The 21,275-nt window shown below is 42.0% G+C and overlaps 1 protein-coding gene across 3 annotated transcripts in view; it reads right to left on the bottom strand.

The window, feature by feature from the left end:
• LOC135109491 (FMRFamide receptor-like) overlaps nt 1–21,275 on the bottom strand; it is a 217,823-nt gene that overhangs the window by 33,153 nt on the left and 163,395 nt on the right. For all 3 annotated transcript variants that reach the window (XM_064020887.1, XM_064020872.1, XM_064020879.1), the window contains one exon: nt 16,881–17,453. In XM_064020887.1, coding sequence (XP_063876957.1) covers nt 16,881–17,316 — 436 coding nt within the window. In that variant the 5' untranslated portion in view covers nt 17,317–17,453. The remainder of the gene's footprint in view (nt 1–16,880; nt 17,454–21,275) is intronic.

The raw sequence follows: 21,275 nt of genomic DNA, 5'->3' as shown, positions 1-21,275 counted from the left end.
TAGTATACGTAGAAATGAATACCTTTTGTTCCTTTACATCTAGCGCGAATCTCCAAAACAAATCATGGTTCCACATATTCCTGGCATTATTCCGAACCAGGGTGGCGGAAGTCTGTGTCTGCCCAGCCAGGGAAGCATGCATCCCTCGCTGGTTTCTTAGTTAATAAGCACAGTGGTGGTCACAAGGTGAGTCACCCTCCGCACTCACCGTCACTGCGTTTTCTGTTTTCTCTCAACATTAAGTCCTCTGATCTGTTTAATAACAAAACGTGACAACTAATAGATTCTTCACGGATCTGAGAAGATAATGAAGAAAAAGCTGAAACAATGGGAGAGGATGTGCCATGTTACCCGATAATGGATCGAGGCTTTACACAAGGAAGCCACTGACAGAGACTGTGTTAGACTGTCCTGTTTGTTTTGATTTCCTGGTCAACTCATCCGTTCCAGGCGGAACGCTGCTTAGATATAGTTTTCTTTTTACTTGCAAGTCTTTGTTTTCATCTTCTCTTGGTACAAGAAGAAAAAAATATCCCATCATCAGCTTCTATAAACCAACTACAAGACAAAAATGTTCTCCAACCTTCTCGACTCATCTTTAGCTGTCTGTCTAAAGAACAAAGATCATTATTATCATCATTATGAACTTATGTACATCATCTACAGGACAAAGATCACCAACGTTCTCCACTCACCTCAGTCAGCTATCCATCTACCATTTCAGGCTAGACAGGCAAGAACGATACCTATATGCAAACAGCTTGGCTTATATCGGCTGCGTTTCAGTAGTGTGTGTGTGTGTGATGGGGAGAGGGAATGATTTCAATCTGTGAATTCATTTGATGTATAATAATTGCGCTACTTTCAACGTATATTATTCTACAGTTTCCATCGCACCGCAGTTAGTCGCTCATTTGCATTCTATTAGACCCTTGGGCTTCGATGTGTGTGTGTGTGTGTGTGTGTGTGTGTGTGTGTGTGTGTGTGTGTGTGTGTGTGTGAGTGTGGCAATATACACTATGATAAAGAATAATAAATCATTATATGATACTAGGCACGATTTCCACACACACACACACACACACACACAAACTACATAATTCTTACTATAGATTACAATGGAAAGTTAAATTATATGTTTCTAGATACCATAAAGAGTAAGGGCGATACATAAAATCGCAACAAAAGTAAAGATAAATACACACTCTGATATAACATAAGTAATTCAGAAGAAAAATTATGTTTATTGCTAGTGTGTTATCGAGTCGTAAATATTTATTACTGTTGTTTCGAGAGCTGGACTGTCGTAACCAATTCATAAAGAGAATGTACTGTATTGACAAACTGCAATCATGCGTGGAGGTTTGAAAAAAAAAAAAAATAGTTTTCTATTGTAATGGTACAGTAATGGTTATCGGTCAGTCATTTATATTACTACCTCAACAACAACAACAATAACAACAACAACTACTGCTACTACTACTACGACTACTACTACTACTATTACTACTACTACTACTACTACTATTACTACTACTACTACTACTACTACTACTACTACTACTACTACTACTACTATTCTTATTTTGGTGAAATGAAGAAATAAATCAAAAATTAAAATCAGGTGTCTTCTACTTGTGTCTATGAACTAGGTAAATATTTTAAACCAATTCTAATTTCTCTGTCCCCCCCCTCTCTCTCTCTCTCTCTCTCTCTCTCTCTCTCTCTCTCTCTCTCTCTCTCTCTCTCTCTCTCTCTCTCTCTCATTACCAGCTTCCACTAAACGGATTTGTTTAAAAGGGCACAAGTCCTTTCGGAATTCGTGAGTAGTTACGAAATGATTCATAAGCTTTAGGATTGATGAAGATCGAGGCCAGCCATTTCTGTTTGATGTCAATAACGAAAATAATTTTTTTCATGTAAAGAATTACTGAAAATAAAAGTTATACTGCGTGTACCTAACAGTTCTACACGATTCCAACTGAAATCTGTTGACTTGACGTAGGTTTGTGGTTTATACATCACTCACGAGGAAAAGGAAAGTTTAATATACTGCTATAATAGTATGTCACATCATCTCATGTAGATGATGTGTGATGATAATATTCTACTTTTCAAACATTTTTCTTACCACTCGAAAAAAGAAAAGAAAGTGTTTAATACAATCATGTTTTATATTAATTAATGTAAATGACGAACGCTTATGTTGAAATTCCCTGATCTAATGGATTTTTTTAGCCGTATGTGACGTGAAAGAGGAAAAGGGAACATTATTTTCTCATTTCACGACATCCTCTTTAATGTTAAGAGAAAACATACCATTTCCTGAAAACGCCTCAATGTCAAGGCATAAAGAGGTCTTGGCTATTGTTCTTTTACATATTTCATAGTTTTATCTCTCAATCTCTTTTTTAGAATTTACGTGTGTTGTTATGAATGTGTGAATGCATGTACGAGTATGTCTATGAATATCAGGCATGTATAGTATGATTAACTATGTATTCATCCATTCCTTACATGTTCGTATCTATCTCCGTACTTATGCATGTGTGTGTTTTACGAATTGGAATGGAAGTGCAATGTATATATGTATTTGTATTACATGTATATGATTTAACTACCAATTTATTCACCTATTTCCAAATGCTCACATATCTGTATGCATGCATTTAAATGCATGATTTCATTGCACTGATTTCCACATTATCGGATCTGTATGTATGTATGTAAGTATGTAAGAATGTATGTATGCAAGTAGGTTGGTAAACAGGTAGGTAGGTGTGTAGATAGACCATTTGTTATATATATATATATATATATATATATATATATATATATATATATATATATATATATATATATATATATATATATATATATATATATATATATATATATATATATATATATATATATATATATATATATATATATATATATATATATATATATATATATATATATATATATATATATATATATATATATATATATATATATATATATATATATATATATATATATATATATATATATATATATATATATATATATATATATTTACGTGTGTAGGTAGGTAGATAGCAATCACCTATTTCCATAAACTCAAGTGTCTCTTCACGTTGTCATTGTGGAGGTTGGCGTGGTGTAGAAAAATGCAGAGGTCAGGAACATGTCAAGTGTGCTGTACGTAGGAGAGTCTCCCTAGCGTGGGTGTGCTTCCGCGAACCATCACCGGGCGGCTGTAAAGTTTCTGCGGCGCTCGTGCATTTTTGCATAGCTTGAATGGAACTCCGATGTGTTTGGAAAGATCGACAGGTATTCAGCGTACCTCCGAAAAGTTTTTCATCCGCGTATTTGTAAGCGTGCGTCAAGCTGCTCGTGGATTCGCGGTGACTAGAATGTGATGGAGTTTATCCCGTTATTGAAATTTAGTTCAGGAAGATCGGCAGGTTTTGAGAGCGTCTTCAGCAAGTTTTCCTCCGCGTATTTCAAAGCTTATGTCAAGTTGTTTTTGGATTTCTGTTGAGTAAAACAGGAAAAAGAAGGTCATTCCAGTAAAGAATTTCAGCGAATTTATAGCTATAGTGTTTTGCCTAACGATAAGTAAAATGTCTACTAAAAAGGACTATATCATGTTAACATAAACTTTCTTCTAAGTATTTTAAAACGACACAGTGAGTTTATCGTGTCTTACCTAATAATAATTCAAATCTGAACTAAAAGAGTGATCATACTACCACAAGTTTCCTTCCAAGTATTTTGAAACGCTGTCGTGAAACTGCATATACAGTAAGTAATCAAAACACGAGAGGTTTCCACCAGTTTGGAGAGGCAGTGTACGGAGCTGACCCGTCTCACCAAACAGTGAATTAAATGTCTACAGAAAGTACTATCATATCACACGTTTCCCTTCGAATATTTTGAAACGCCACTCGCGGAATCGTGTCTATATCTAGAGATTATCCCATTGGCATCGATTAACAGGTCTGTGGCTGTCACGTCTTGCCTGCCAATAAATAGAATGTCTGTTAAAAGGATCCTACCACATCACCCGCACCCACAACCAATGTGCAAGGCGTGTAAATACTATAAACACAGGCACTAGACCAAAACCACGCAGGCAGCACGGCATTTTAAAAATAAATTATTTCACCCTATTAATGAGGCGTATGTTTAGTATGGCGCTGTCACACGTCCAATTTGCACAAGTAAATGATGAGGATTTTCTGTGAGAAATATTATGGATGGCATCAGACTGTTGTGGGTAATCAGTTTTTAATATTGGTAAATTATATGAATTATCGAGGCCTTACTTTCGAAACTATCATCGCATTGACGTGTCTGAATAATGTCACTCTATCGTCGTCTGCTCTTCCACCTTTAGTTTAAGACGGGGGTTGGTCTGAAGAGAAAGCAAAAATGAGAGCATTATTACAATGAGCATTTTTCCCTAATGCAAAGTGCAATTTAGGCAATTTCATAACGGGAGGTAATGCTACTTTAGTTTCTGGTTGTGTTTCGGAGAATGAAGTAATTATCTTTCAGTGGAGGGAAAAATTAATACCTCTCTCGAGAGTGGAAATTGCGAGTGTGGAGGAGGTGGGAAGGGGAAAAAGAGAAGGTAGGTGGGAAGTAGAGGAGATAGCAAAGCAGGATGAGGGAGAGAGGTGTGGGTGAAGAGGAGGCTTATCGCTTCGCGTTATATTTTGTTGCTTCAACTAATCACTTTACACAGCAAACAGCGGCCGCGGGAGTGGTGGCAGAACGTTTTGACGAAAACTTCCATAGGAAATTATCGCAATTTTAAAGCTGCAGTTCCATAAAGCTCGGGGAACCGCATTAACATAAGCACTCCTTAAAAAAAACTGGGATTACCTGCAGACAGTGTAAATTAATGCTGTCCATCACATTTTCCCAGCATGAATTCAAACCCAAGGAAAACACTGTAGCATGTGGAGCAACATTTCTCTCTTCCTGGAGTAATATCGCCCTCACCTCCCTGACTCACTTCGGCAAGTTGAATAAGGTAAAGCTGAACACAAAATATGAGCATATAAGGCAAACACTACCCTCTCCAACCTCTAATTCCTCTGTTCCCATTTAAGCTCTGCCACTACACCACACTAACCTGGAATAATACCATTCTTCTCTCGCTCTGACTTTCTTCGATTAGGTGAGTAAGGTAAAGCTGAACACAATATGAGTATTCAAAACCATTACTGTCATCTATGGTTCTAACTCCTGTGTTTACCCCTCCATTCCGCCATTATCATCACACTTCCGTCGACTTAACGCCCACTACTCCGTCCCACTAATCCTCCCCTTAACAAAACACGCGTCCTCTCTCCCCTCCCAGCATCCCATCCTATGCAAACGTGACCAACTGAGAGAACATAACGTACAGGAGAAGGAAACATGGGCGAATACTTTTGCTTACGACGGTACGCAGTGATGTTGAGACTGAAATGTAAGCAAAGAATCTGCCAAAGTAAGAAGGCTGTTGAAGATAGATGGCCCCACAGACAGCGGCCTTTGTCGTGAGCAGGTCTAATGGAAACCACTCCTATGTACAATGAAACTGAGCCGTAATGCGAAATTTTCAAAGTATCTCACATTTTGGGAAACTAGGGAGAGTATTACTGAGAAACGTAAAACGAGTGGAATGGGGAAAGAAAAGCCGCTTGGAGTTCTCAGAAGCAGATTAGTATATAGTTCTCTTTCTAGGTACATACGCGCGAGCACGCAGACACACACACACACACACACACACACACACACACACACACACACACACACACACACACACACACACACACACACACACACACACACACACACACACACACACACACACACACACACACACACACACACACACACACACACACACACACACACACACAAGCAGAAAAAAACTTTTTAATTTCTTTTCTCACTTGCACAGGCTTTTGAAACTCTTTATGAGAACGGGAGGAAGATGAGGTATTTAATTTCTTTTTCCAGTATGGCCGTGTGTGTGTGTGTGTGTGTGTGTGTGTGTGTGTGTGTGTGTGTGTGTGTGTGTGTGTGTGTGTGTGTGTGTGTGTGTGTGTGTGTGTGTGTGTGTGTGTGTGTGTGTGTGTGTGTGTGTGTGTGTGTGTGTGTGTGTGTGTGTGTGTGTGTGTGAGAGAGAGAGAGAGAGAGAGAGAGAGAGAGAGAGAGAGAGAGAGAGAGAGAGAGAGAGAGAGAGAGAGAGAGAGAGAGAGAGAGAGCCCAGCTAGTGGTGATAATGACATTTTAACGGAGCAACATCTCATGAGGTACAATTGCCAAAAGGAGCGGTGTCATAAGGTCCACTAAATTTCATGCCTGTAAACCAAAGAGAAATTAATATGTTGACTTGCAATTGTTTTATAACCAGAGTTCCTCAAAGACCAGGAAGAAATGTAGGTGCGCCAGGCTGAGGTAGTCGTGAGGTACTGCGTGTATTTATTTATTTATTTATTTATTTTTGTATGAAATATTTAGTAGAGTATAAGATCACCTTCTTGGTCAACTTTACATGCTCTGATGGACACAAATTGTTACGCAGTATGTTAGTGAATTTTGGCTAACTGATAAAAAAAAGAAGAAGAGAGAGAGAGAGAGAGAGAGAGAGAGAGAGAGAGAGAGAGAGAGAGAGAGAGAGAGAGAGAGAGAGAGAGAGAGAGAGAGAGAGAGAGAGAGAGAGAGAGAGAGAGAGAGAGAGAGAGAGAGAGAGAGAGACAGACAAAAAAAAAAAACATTTAACTCTGAACAGAATATGAACGGCCCTATTTTCACTACTTTAGATATCTAACCTCTCTGCCGTCGAGCGTCAATAAGTCCTAAGAGTTGGTACTGGAGTTTTCACTAATTTTCATGAGATAAGCGCAAAATGTTGAATGTGAAGATAACAGCACAATTTCTGAATCCACGAGGACACTGGAACAATTCGAATTCCTAGTGGAAGGGTTGTCTGTGAACACACGTCCACGCCGCCACTGACAGCACCTCAGGGACAAGAATGCTTACACGAAGCGGCCCATCGAGGCGACCGACAAGATGCAGAAATCAAGGAAATTAAACGGTAATGCCAAGTTGATTAGTTTCGGGAGGATGGAGGCAGTCATCAAGGGAAGACACACACACACACACACACTCTCTCTCTCTCTCTCTCTCTCTCTCTCTCTCTCTCTCTCTCTCTCTCTCTCTCTCTCTCTCTCTCTCTCTCTTTCTCTCTGGAAATTGCGTTTTCTAATCTGATTAAGATTAAAGACGAGTTTCATGAAACAGAGTGTTCTTCAGCAAAGTTAAGCGCTTAATTGTCTTATAAATTTTATGTCCATTAGTCGCATATGAGAGTCACAAGCCGCAGAACCACCTGACACATTCCCACACGTGCAGCGAGGGAGAGACAGGAAATACCGAGCTATCACGGGAGGCACGTCAGCAGCCTTAAGATGATGAATGACTTCTAAGTTTGGCTACTCGCGGCAAAATATAGTTAGTTATGAAAGCGCTTCCCTCACGTTGTAAAGACTTATTGTGGAAATCGATTTACTTTGAGTCAGACGGAAATGTTTAGATAAATGAAAAATAAATGTTCAAATAAATGTATACTATTGAGAAGACGCTAACCTAATGTAAGCCTGAGTGATGGAAGTGAAAAACTGTGAGTGTGAATGTGTGTGTGTGTGTGTGTCAGAACATTTTTTTTTGTTTTATCTAAGGATTCAACACTTTTCTATGCTGTCAAAATAGTTCGCCAATTTGTTTCAATTCTATGGATCTCTTATACCGAGTTAGAATGTCCCCAATAGTACCTCAGAGACTCCCGCAGACTCTACAGATCTATCTAACCCATAACCTTTAAGTCTCTGGCACACGTTACGCAGGCATAGACTGGTCGACGATCACTATACATTTTTGTTGCTGTTGTTATAGTATTCTGTGATCCTCCCTGTCTGATTACGTCTGTTTATATATATAATAGATGCAGTCGAGCGGCAGCGTGTCCTACGTAATTATTCATATACTCGTACATAAATATCTTAGTGGAGGATTGGTGTGTGTGTGTGTACACGTGTGTGTGTGTGTGTGTGTGTGTGTGTGTGTGTGTGTGTGTGTGTGTGTGTGTGTGTGTGTGTGTGTGTGTAAGAAAGCGAGAGAGAGAGAGAGAGAGAGAGAGAGAGAGAGAGAGAGAGAGAGAGAGAGAGAGAGAGAGAGAGAGAGAGAGAGAGAGAGAGAGAGAGAGAGAGAGAGAGAGAGAGAGAGAGAGAGACGAACACACAAAGACATACAAATAAATATACAGACAAAACAAACACACACAAACAAACAGAAACATAAAAAAAAAAATATCCCACACGAAGTACAAAGTATTAAAGTTTACAAGTCAGCCGGAAAAAAGAAAGAAAAACTAAAAAAAAACAAGAAAAAAAAAACTGACGTACAGCCAGCAAAATTATTTCCTCGCCAACACTGTACGTAGATAAAAGGAACGCAACTCATTCACAACCATTTGCAGCAACACCTGTGAGAAGGATGCAGGCTGGTCGGTAAGTCGGCGAATCCTTTTCACCGTGCTTTGCGTTGCGAGGCTCGGGGAAAAGACCTTTGTTGCCTAAGTCCGGCGCTAAATGGTAAGTACACATATTTCAATGTTTGTATTTTTATATGCGACGCAAAAACTCTCGTTCGTTTGTTCTTTCTTTCTTTCTATTTCCCTCCCTTTACTTGCTTTTATGTTTTGTTTTTTTTTCCTCTTTTTCTGCCTCGCTAGCATTTCCCTTTGTTTTTTTTCCTCTCTTTTCCTCTTCCGGTCTTGTTCTTTGTTTTTTTCTTTTTTCTTTTTCATCCAAAGCAAGTGCTTATATTTACCTTCCTTCCTTTTTTTTTCCCTTGTTCTTTTCTACTCCATTGCATAAATGAAAGATATGAAAGGTTTATCACATATCACACTTAAAAAAAAAATAATAATAATGATGCACAATGCTAGTTGAGTTTTTTCCGTCTATCCTTTTATTTACACTAGAGAAATCTTGCAAATAATGGCAACAATGAGAGAGAGAGAGAGAGAGAGAGAGAGAGAGAGAGAGAGAGAGAGAGAGAGAGAGAGAGAGAGAGAGAGAGAGAGAGAGAGAGAGAGAGAGAGAGAGAGAGAGAGAGTTCTTCTGAGAGAGGGTGATGAAGGCGCTAAGAATTATGGGACTCATGGCGGTGCTTGTTGTGACGGATAAAGGGAGGAAGTGTGGTGGTGAAGGAGATAAACCGGAGAGTGCGGTACTGCTGAGTGTAAAGGAAAGAGAGAGAGAGAGAGAGAGAGAGAGAGAGAGAGAGAGAGAGAGAGAGAGAGAGAGAGAGAGAGAGAGAGAGAGAGAGAGAGAGAGAGAGAGAGAGAGAGAGAGAGAGAGAGAGAGAGAGAGAGAGAGAGAGAGTCAAGAAGAAGAGTTAAACAGATTGGAAGGCAGGAGAAGAAACTCGTTGGTAATGGTAAGGGAGGATGGCAAATATGAGTGACTGATGACTATTTAACTAATTGGTTGATTCAATGGTGTCTTTAATTGACTGACTGGTGAATGTTTAATTGATTGACTGGTAACTGACTGATTGACTGACAGAAACTTGGCCTAGCAATAACGAAATAAGGCCTGGTGTTCGATTCCACAAGACTGACTGATGCAAATGATTCAAAATATATGAAAGAGGTGTTTAAATATTACAGGAGATATAACAAGGATGACAAACAAAATCCTCCGGCTCAGTAATCAGGCTAGAGAAAGAAATAACGGATTCATTCTTAATAAAGATAAATTTAAAAATGGAGATAGGAAGAAATTGGTTCTCAAATAGAGTGGCAGATTGATGGAATAGATTCTGTTATAAATTTGTTAATGCTGAGTCAATAAGGGACTTTTAAGAGATTAGACGTATTTATGGATGGGGATGACAGGTGGATACAAGTAGTTACGTATGTTTAATAAAGGAACTTTTACATGTAGGTATGCTGGCTTCATGCAGTTTCCTTAATATCCTTATGTTTTTTCCACAGACTACGGTATAAAGGAGCTTATCGTCTGTTTATGTCCTTAAGGGCGTATAGAGTTAACAGTGAGAAAAATGAGAACATGGAGCGGTAATGAGCGATGGAATGTGATACAGTGGTGCTAACAAGGATGAAAGACACAATACTTGGTGATAGTAAGGAGGAAGACAAGAGGTGGTGGTGACGCTAAAGAGTGGAGTAGCAGCACCACCACCAATAACAACAAGAGTAACACAAACACACCAAATAAAACACCAAGCCCACAGACAAGAATAAAGTAAAAGAAACAGTCAAGACACAGAGGTTGCGAGCCGTTGCAAAGATTTATCCCACGAACATTTACAAGACTGTACTGTACAGGAGCAGGCGAGGACCAGACACCCCCTTTTCCCTAAGCTGGGTTGGGGAGCTGACATGAGACACAGCAGAAATTAAACCAGATCGCATCACAACTTGGGAATTATTTCAATGAAGGGCTCACGTGAATGGACCAACAGCTTCTAGTCACACCAATTCCCTGATTAGCGAGCCGTGGGTTTGGAAGGGTTGGGAGAGGAGGAGGAGGAGGAGGAGGAGGAGTTGGGAGAGGGGATGGGAGAGGACGTGCACTCCTCTCTTTCCTACTCCCTTGCCTCTCCTCACTCCAAGTCTCGATCTCGGGGCAAGAAGCGTCTGGCGTTGGATTTGAGAGGCTTGAGCACTGATGGTAAAGTGAAATGAAGTGTGCAAGAGGAGGGGAGAAGGGGGAGGGGGAGTATAGAGTCACGAGGGTTAAAATGCATGAGAAAAGGAGGAGGAGGAGGAGGAAGAGGAGGACGAGGAAAGGAAGTGAGAGAGAGAGAGAGAGAGAGAGAGAGAGAGAGAGAGAGAGAGAGAGAGAGAGAGAGAGAGAGAGAGAGAGAGAGAGAGAGAGAGAGAGAGAGAGAGAGAGAGAGAGAGAGAGAGAGAGAGAGAGAGAGAGAGAGAAGCAGGCGGGTATTAGGGATTGAAGGGGGCCAGTGAAAGGAGAGACAGAACGGAGCTTTGTTGGTTGGATGATGGAAAGGAGGGATATAAAAGAAGCTGTATCACTTTTATCCGTTTGTCCTTCCGCTTTCATGGATGTTGATGCCATTTACCTGCCTCCCTGTTTTACTCTTTGTCTATCAGTCCTCCTCTCTCTCTCTCTCTCTCTCTCTCTCTCTCTCTCTCTGGGTTATGGCCTTGGCTGGAGCTTTCGGTGCCTCTCCTGATGCGGTTGATGGTTCCTTCTTTCCTCCTATCTTCCCTCCCACACTAGTCCCTTCCTACCTCATTCCCTCCTTCCTTCCTCCCTTCCTTTCCTGTCTCTATTTCTTCCTTTTTTTTGGCTCCTTTCCTCCTCATTTCCTTTGGTTCTCTTCATTTGTTCCTCTTGGCTTCTTTCCGTTCACCTTCTCTTTTTTTTTCTTTCTTTCGTCTAACCTCCTTTCCTTCTTTCTTTCTTCATTCTTTCCTTTCTTATCTCCATTCGTTCCTCTCGGCTCCTTTCCTTGCCCTCTTCTTCCTCCTCTCCTTGCGTTCGTTTTGCCTCCCCCCTTTCCTTTCCTTTCCTTCCTTCCTTCCTTCCTTCCTTCTCTTCTTCCGTACCTCATTTATCTTTCTCCTCCGCTTCTTCCCCTCTTTACTTTCTTTTTTCTTTCCTTTATCAGCTCCTTACTACTGTCTTTTTTTTTCCCAATCTTCCTCCTCCCCTCTTCCTTCCTCATATTTCGTACCTAATTTCTCTTCTCCCTCCGCACTTTACCCTACTTACTTCCTATTGTCTTTCCTTCATCAGCTCCTTACTACTTTCTTTCCTCATTCTCCCTCCTTCGTCCCGTCTTCCTACCTTCTCTCGTTTCGCACCACATTCCTTCTCCTCCTCCTCCTCTTCCCTCTGGCTCTGTTCTTTATTTCTCGTTTTCCTGCCTTACTCCGCTCTCCTGACTATTCGCCCCCCACCCCTCTTCCTCTCTCTCCCTTCCGCCCTTCCTTTATTCCGCTTCCCGCGTCTTTTTGGAGTCCTACCGACATGGACGCAGCCCGCTCCTCCTTTTTAAAGCCGAAACTCCACGCGAAGGGGAGACTTACGAAGATGCCGCGTTATTCAAAAACTCTGAATATCCTACTCCTTCCACACACCAAAAATGGGTTTACGAATTTCAGAAAAGGCTGAGGTTGAAACTTCCGTATTCTGTTTATTCTGTTCTTTTTGTATCTTATTCTTTTACTGCTGCTTTATCATTCTTGTCCTTGTTCGCCATTTTCTCCTTCTTCCCTCTTTTATTATTAAAGCGTGTGGTGTTGCGGGGTAGTATATTCTTCTCTCTCTCTCTCTCTCTCTCTCTCTCTCTCTCTCTCTCTCTCTCTCTCTCTCTCTCTCTCTCTCTCTCTCTCTCTCTCTCTCTAACGCGTGATAATCCTGCCAATCTCTTCACCTTTCAAAATATCGCAACACTTTATCACTTCGTATTTTTACTCTGTTGTCAACCAGGTTATTTTCACTCCTCTCGGCTCCTCTTCTTCCTCCTCCTACTCATCTTCTCGTCCTCACTCTCATCCTCTTCATTCAAGGTGGCGGTGTCAATAGATTAAATGCTACCACAGTCGACCCTTTCACCTCCCAGCCCCTGAGGTGATCAATATTTGCGAGAAGAGAGAGAGAGAGAGAAAGCAGTGGTGGTGGTGGTGGAATAGGAGGAAGAGGAGAAGGAGAAAGAGGAGGAGGAGGAGGAGGAGGAGGAGGAGGAGGAGGAGAAGAAGGAGGAGGAGGAGGAGGAGGAGGAGGAGGAGGAGGAGGAGGTGATCACGTTTACACATCACCTCCACCTCCTCTCCACAGCTCAAAGACAAGTACACTCATCGCCTCAAGCATTCCTCAAGGATTCCTCTTCCCTCCCTTCCTCTTATTAAGTCCCTTTCTCTTTCATTTCCTCCTATTTCTTGCTCTCTTATCTATTTTCTTTATGATTCTCCTTCCTTTGCCATTCCTATTGAATTTTCCAGGTTGGTTTCCTTCCCTTGCTCTCTTCTCTTTCCTCCCTTCCCCAACGTTTTCACAGTGCTTTTCTTTCCCTTTTTTTTTGTCTTTTCCTGCTTTCTGAGCACACACTTCTCTTTTATACACTGGCGCTCCTACCAACCCTCGTCTTCTAAAACTGCCTTAACGCTAGCAAAACCAATACAATTTCTCGACTAGAGTAATTGAAAACAAATACAGATTACAGGGAAGTCCATTGGTGCGAGGCATGGAAAGGGGAAAACCTGGGATAACCACCAGCAACGATGTACAGTGTTCTCCAGCACGCCATGAACAGGTCGTTCAAGTGTTGGCGTTACGCTCGTATGAAAGGCAGGACGCAGAACGTGGGAGAACTTTGCTTCAGATGTGGGTCCTGTTAGCTGAGTTGTTGAGTTTTCCTTCTTGTGTGTGTGTGTGTGTGTGTGTGTGTGTGTGTGTGATGTGTGTGTGTGTGTGTGTGTAAGGCAGCCTTGGTCTCTGGAAGGTGCAGTGCTCATGAAAAAGAGAGAAAATATATAAATACGTATACACACAACTTACAAGTCCGTGATAACAGCTAAAAATGTACGTGCATCAAATATCCAAAGTAAACTGAAATATTTCTTATTTTTTATACAGTTTATATTTCACTATTTTTCGAGTAAACACGACTTGAAATTAAATGGAGGAGGAAGAAGAAAATAAAACAAAACGTCGTCATTTCCCGTTTCTTTCGACGTTCTGTACATTAATATTCCCAACAGTAACCATGATAAGAAAGTAAGGCACACACAGGACAAACTCCCTCGCTCCCTTCGTTAATTACTAACATACAACACAAAGAAGCGCCATCTCAGTACTGTACCAAGCTACGCCTCGCCACGCCCCTCCACGCACCGTCACGTCACGCCACACAACACTGCCTCACGTCACATCACACACCACGCAACGTCAAACGCCATGCCACCCATCTTCCAACCCACACACACACACACATGCGTACAGGCACATAAGGTTTTCACCACGTTATAATATTTACTTCCTTTCTTCGTCGGCACGTTTCCTTTTTGTCTTAACTAGAATCAAGTTGTTTTTGTCGCCCGCAGCTAGTGACCAGCAGCAGTGCCTCGACAACCTTGATTCCCAGTGCTCGCTGACGTGAATATTTATTTGAGAGTACTACGAGAGAGAGAGAGAGAGAGAGATGAGAGAGAGAGAGAGAGAGAGAGAGAGAGAGAGAGAGAGAGAGAGAGAGAGAGAGAGAGAGAGAGAGAGAGTGTGTGTACATGTGTCTATTTGCGTGTATGTGAAAGCAGACAAACACACAAGATGGATCACCTCACTGGTCCACACCGCACAATGGCCGGCCGGTATCCATTTAACACCCCTCAGACAGGATATCGCGGCGGTTTCAGGCAAGTTCGCCGATATTCAGCGCAAACAAGGAGGGGGCAGCACCTACCTACTTTTCTTCCTTCCATTACCAACTTTCCCGCCTTCACTCCTCTTAACTTTCCTTTCCTCCCTACCCTTCCCTAACTTCCCTCCTCTGTCTCCTCTCACGTACAAACCACCCTTCCTCCCCATCGCCTTGTCTTACTTTCTCTCATCCATCTGGCTCCCCTTCCCTATCCTGAGCCTAGCAAAAAAAAAATAAAATAAATAAATAAAAATAAAATAAAAATAAAATAAATAAAATAAATGCCATTTATCTCCATTTCACTGATGTTGGATGTACAGCAATTACAGAAAGGAGTACGACGCTTTTATTGGTGTCATTTTTCATCTGTCGTCCAATAGATCCCTTGACAAAAACGAAAAAAAAAAAATAATAATAATAAAAAAACATACGATAGTTTTTAAATTGTACGAAGGTCACTTGGTCACGAAATGTCGCTGAGAAGGGAAAATATATGTCCTTCATAGTGCGGAAAACCTCTCGGGGCACTAATCGCCAAATTAATGACGAAAGAAGACCGGATTAGCAACGCAGCTGACCGAACGCCGCAATCCCAAAATACCCGAGCTTAGGGTGCTAAAAATAGTCACTCGTTCTCAAACAGGCCATAATCCTTTCTGGCCCGAGCCTTGGAGATTCTCACGGGATTATAAGAGGCTCCCCTGGTTCTCAGAAAACGTAAATGGCACCGAAAGCAGGAAAACGCATGTGTGCAGGACTAAGAGTAAAAGGAGGTCGTGGAGTACGGACTGCGTGTTACTGCAGGATGGTGAATTAAATTGAGTAACAAAGAGGAAAGGTATTTTTCCACTAACGGCCCTCCATTGCACACACTAAATGTTTAAATGGTAATGCGTGAAGAAAAAGGAGAAGGAAGGGTTGATAGGAGACATCACAGTGCTTCTGGGCTTTGGTCAAATAACCTGCACTGGAAAAATGTAATATCAATAAGAAAGCATGAAAAACAAAGGTAGTATAAAAGAAGGAGAAAGTTTTGTGGAGCGTGAGTGTTGCGCATCACACACACACACACACACACACACACACACACACACACACACACACACACACACACACACACACACACACACACACACCTCCACGTGTCAAAAAATCAGTGCAATCATCCATATCTCTGCACCTGTCCAGTGCACTTCATACGCACTTCATGGCCAATACAACACCTACACCTTGATATTAACGAGGATATGAAACCGTCACTGGCAGCTTCGGAGGACAGCAGACTGACAGAGAACCGCACACACACGCACACACACTCACACACACACACACACACACACACACACACACACACACACACACACACACACACACACACACACATACACACAAACACGCGCGCTAGAATTACTAGATACGGACTCTTCACGTTCAGGTCTTCCTCTCCTCGGGGTTACACTTGCACCAAAACTTATAATGATCAGCTTGTGTCTGTCCTCGAGGTGTGTGTGTGTGTGTGTGTGTGTGTGTGTGTGTGTGTGTGTGTGTGTGTTGTGTGTGTGTGAGAGAGAGAGAGAGAGAGAGAGAGAGAGAGAGAGAGAGTAAAATCAATTGATTAACTACTGATACGAAGTAGGAGAATCCCACATAAATGAACGAATCCATTTTTTTCTTTTTTTTTCTCAAGCAATCACTCACGGAATCGTTGAGTCAGCCGTTCAGGTCCTCCCGCCGCTCCCTCGCGTTCCTACTTGAGCATGTAATTTATACTTATTCGTGTCCAACTAACCATAAATACGAGTAAGTAGCAGCCATTCCCACACTCCCCTCGGTGTATATAATCCGATACACCTGGAACTGATATTACACAGGTGTCTGACTCGCTATAGAGAAACTTTACACAATTTATTTTTTATTCTACCCACCACCAACACTGTTACCATTCAACTAAAACATCACAAACAGACAATTTTTTCGGCTGGAAAGTTTTGAAATCGCCCCAAAATACTTTAAACTTTTTTTTCCCCACTGTTTCCCGTCGCAGTTTCCCCTTCTAGTAGCTTCATTCGTCCATTTTCCTTCCCTCCTTCGCCTCCTTCCATCCTTCCTTACTCTTGGGCACTCCTCTCACGTCGCCTTCCTTCCCTACAAGCTTTTTCTTTTTTATGCCACCAAGATTCCATTACGAGGGGAAGCAGCTCACGCCTCACGCTCAGTATTCCCCACATGAACACTGAAGGTTGTCTGTGGTAAGACCCTAAAGACATATTGCGAGAAATGTTGTGACCTTAACTCCGGGATAATAATGATTGATGCTCCTCACCCGCTACCACTACTACCGCTACTGCTACCATTACGACTACCACGCGTGCTGCTGCTTCTATAAATATGGCACGAGACACATTACTCACTGGAGGCGTCGGCGAGCCACAGGGCGTAGCGGAAGTAGTGCCAGTAGAACCAGTGGTGGGGCTGGTTCATGCCGGGGTGGTGGCGGATGGAGAGTGAGAAGATAAAGACCAAGTACAGCAGGTCGGAGATGGCCAGCGCGGTGAGGTAAAAGTTGGTCGACGATCTCATCTGGCGGCGGGTGAGCACTATGATGGTGACGCTGTTGCCCAACACGCCCACCACCAGCACCAGCGGCACCAGCACCAGCTGCACCACGAACCGGGACACGGCCAGGAACGGCGCGTATTCGTGAACCTCCTCCGGGCCATCGTCGGTCAGGTTCCCTAAGGATGGCGCGGCTGACTCCAGGAGCGGGGCGAGGGTGGAGGAGGCGTGCGGGGCGAGGGATGTGAGCACCGCTGCAGGGAATGGCGGTTCTGTGCTGGCGTTGTACATGGCTGCTGGAGTGGTGGTCAAAGTGTTATGGTCAAGCTGAGGCGGCCCGCGCGGTGCTTGCAACCTTCGGGAGTCCGCGCGTGGCCCTAGCCGCTGCCGTCACCATGACTGCCGCGGCTCCAGCCACGCCTGCACCACTGCAAAGAAAACAGGGTCAGAGTTAGTAATACAGCTTAGTACCGTGACACATCGCCACGGCACATGCGATACGACCAACAGCTATTAATAATAGTACACTAATAGTGCACTAACAGTACATATGTAGATGCATAACATGTAATAATAGTAACAGGTCATAACAATAGCATTAAAATGTCATAAAAAATAATAATAAACACAGTCGTAATAACCATACAACACTAGCGGGAATACGAACCACAATCGCTGGACGTCACTGTGACATATAAATGAAATTTGGGAAAAAAAAAACAAGCCCCAATATCAATAAAAGATTTAACGCAATAATACTAATCGCAAAGAGAGAAGCAAAACATGAAAGCAGATGACAAAAGACAACAAAGCCTTCGGCTCGTCGGAGTGGAAGCAATACCTGCCCTTACCTGGCTACGGTCTTTACGTTACGTAGTGCGTCAATATCTGGAACAACTTAATTCCACCATCACTCCACCCCCCCTTTGATCCACTATCATGCGTATTTTATACTTCGTTTCTCTTCCTTTATCTTGTCTCGTCTATTCCTTTCTCTACTTCTCTTTCCTTCTCCAACTCTTTGTCCTTTCCTCTCTATGTCTTTGCTTTATACATAACTTTTCTCTTCGTTTATCCTATCCCATTTTATTGGTATTACCTCCTTCCTTTTCTTTCCTTTACCTAATTATATTATATCATATCCTTCCTTTTCTTCCCTTTCCTCTTATTCTTATCTCTTTCCTTTTTTTCCTTTTACCCTTCTTACATTTTTATCTTTCGCATTGTATTTCCCTTTCTGTATCCTCTCCGCTTTATCTACTCCTCTCCTACCATTACGTTCCTCACCATTCCCTTCCTCTCCTCACCTTTACCTACCATAAAGATGAGTCGGATCAAGGTATTTAACACATCGCTAATATGACACACCACACTGGCAGATGCCGGGTAGCAGAAAACTTTTCTTTCTCATTTTCCCGCTGGTCTACAAAACTCCTACGCTTTCCTGTCTTATTTATCTTCTCCATTTCGTTTCCCCCTCTAGCCGCTTTTCCTTCCTCCACCAATTTTTCATAGCGTTCGCGTGGTGCAGTGGCTAAGTGTGCCTGAGAATCCTTGGGCCCCAGTTCGAATCCAGGCTGAGGCAGTCAGTCCATATCTCACCCAGTTGTTCATCCTTCCTTTGGGTTGGTTGATAAATAGGTATCTGGGGAAACCTAGGGATGGTAAACTGTGGGAACACGTATGTCACAGTGGCCTTGTGTCTCGGGATAAGGAACATCACACAGGACAGGATAAGGGGCCAATGAGACGTAAATGAACGTCAAGGAAACACAAAATTTTTGCCTATGCCCAATTTTCTACCTCTGTACTTCTCGCTTCTTCGTTTTCATATATAACTGTTTTACATTTCTAAGTGTTTATTATGTATGTCATGTGTTCCTCGTTTCTATGCTCAGTGTGTGTGTTAAGTTGTCTTGTGTTCCATGTGTTTGTCCCTGGTATGATGTATATTGCGAAAGTATGTTTTATGTGGCAATATGTACTTTGCTGGACCCAAATTTAGGTAATCATTGAAATTACGCAGAATATTGTGGTCAATATAATATCTATCTATCTATCTATCTATCTATCTATCTATCTATCTATCACTTTCCCTACCAGCCTTTCCTTCCCTTGTCATTCTGTTTTCGATTCCTTTTTTTTTTCGCCACTGGTCGTGTATCTGTCTGCTTGTCCTTACGTCCCTCTCTGTGTTTCCGTTTCCAAGTCCGTCCAGGGGAAACGAACGAATCAGCACCCACACGCATGCATAAATAAAAGCATAAGTCATATGTTAAAGGGAAGAACCTCCAGCGGGCAAGCACACGCCATTTAATAGGGTCAGGGAATAGCAAACTGTTGTAACTCTTCTTCTTCTTCTTCTTCTTCTTCTTCTTCTTCTTCTTCTTCTTCTTCCTCCTCCTCCTCCTCCTCCTCCTCCTCCTCCTAGGGCCAAATGTCAGGGTCAAGTGGCGGACGCTGACTGGAGGGAGGCTCTGGTTATATTCATCGCTTCACGAGGTGACGTTCATGTTGTGTGATGTTTGGCAAGCACCGCCCGCAATTATTGATGATACATGGCAGTGACGTGTGTGTGTGTGTGTGTGTGTGTGTGTGTGTGTGTGTGTGTGTGTGTGTGAGTGTGTGTGTGTGTGTGTGTGTGTGTTTACCCTACATCACGTCCTCCCTTTAACTTTGCATGTCCTCAAATCATAAGATAAGAATATGAACCACCTCACACTTCCCATCCCTTCCAAAAAAGTAAAAAAAGAATAAACACGAGACTTGAGTAAGGTTAGTGCGCAAGATAACATGCGCATGACGTCACTATCAGTCCGCCAATCAGGGCAGGGCTGTCTGCTGAGCGTTGCGGGAGGAAAAAAACGCAACAACTGTCTTGGTGGAAACATATGTGCGGTGCGTCCACTTCTTTAGGCGAGAGTTGATCCCTTCGAGGTCCTAAACTCCTCCTGGAAACGTAATGGCCACGACGAGGAAGAAAGACGGGAAAGAAGCGAGGTTAGCGGAGGGTGAGAAGAATGATGGAGAAGTAAGAATTTAAAAGAAAAAAAAAACATGGAGACGATAGAGTAGAGAAGACAGTCAGAAAAGCAGCAAAAAAGAGAAAAGGCGGGGGAAGGTGAGAATAATAATAATAGAAAACTGGAAGGATAAAAAAGGGAAAAGGGTGAGAAGATGGTAAGAAAGGCAGGGAAGAAGGTTAATAGCGAAATGAATGGCCAAAAAAAAAAGAAACATGAAGGGACAATGGAAGTAAGAAAGGAAGGAAAGAATGGGGAAGGTTAGCGGAGGTCGAGAAGGATAATAAAGAAATGAAAGGATTAAAAAAAAATTAAAAAGGGAAAAAGTGAAAAGATAATAAGAAAGGCAGAAAAGAATAATAATAGTGAACTGAAAGGATAAAAAAAGGAATGTTAATTGACTAAGTAGGGAAAAGGGAAAAGGAAAAACGGAAAAGGAAAAAACGGAAAAAGAGGCACAAGAAATGGAGAAAAGAATGGAGAAGAAAAAGATAAAGAAAAGAGAGAAAGGAATAAAAGGGTGATAAAAAAAATCGGAAAGTCACAATGGAGGAGGGACACAGGAAGATAATGAAAAAAAATGGTGGAAGGAATTGGACGAATGGGAGGAATAATGGATGGAGGAAAATGAGCAAGAAATATAAGGAGGTAAAGAACCGGAAAGAGGAGAAAGATATAAAATGAAGGAGAAGAATTCGCGATAGAAGGAGGGCAGAAAGGACGGAATGGATGAATGAAGGAACGAAGACGGGGAAAGAAGGAAAATGCGAAGGAAAAAAGATAAATTAGGGAAAAGGAGATAGATAAGAAGGAAGGAAGGATGGAAGAAAAAAAACATGGAAGGAAGGAAAAAGGAGAGAAAGAAGAAAATGGAAAAGAAAAACCGAAAAAAAGAAACATCGGAAAGTTAAGGGAAAGAGGAAACAAACTCTAGAGGAAACAAATCCTAAATTAAAACCCCAAAGAAAGAAAAAGGGGACAAGAAAGAAGGTATAAATACAGTAGAGAGAGAGAGAGAGAGAGAGAGAGAGAGAGAGAGAGAGAGAGAGAGAGAGAGAGAGAGAGTGTGTGTAAGGCAAGGCAGCAAGACGACGGAAAGAAAACACACCAACAAAAGGCTTTTATGGATTACGGCTGGCAAGTCTTTTGATAAGACAAACGGCAGGTGGACTAAGAGGAAAAAAAAAAGTTACAAATAAAAAAAAAATCCGGAAACTTGTAAAAAGA

This window comes from Scylla paramamosain, chromosome 2, assembly GCF_035594125.1.
Source record: "Scylla paramamosain isolate STU-SP2022 chromosome 2, ASM3559412v1, whole genome shotgun sequence".
Classification (NCBI taxonomy): domain Eukaryota; kingdom Metazoa; phylum Arthropoda; class Malacostraca; order Decapoda; family Portunidae; genus Scylla; species Scylla paramamosain.
This window is presented reverse-complemented; position numbering and strand designations above follow the sequence as displayed.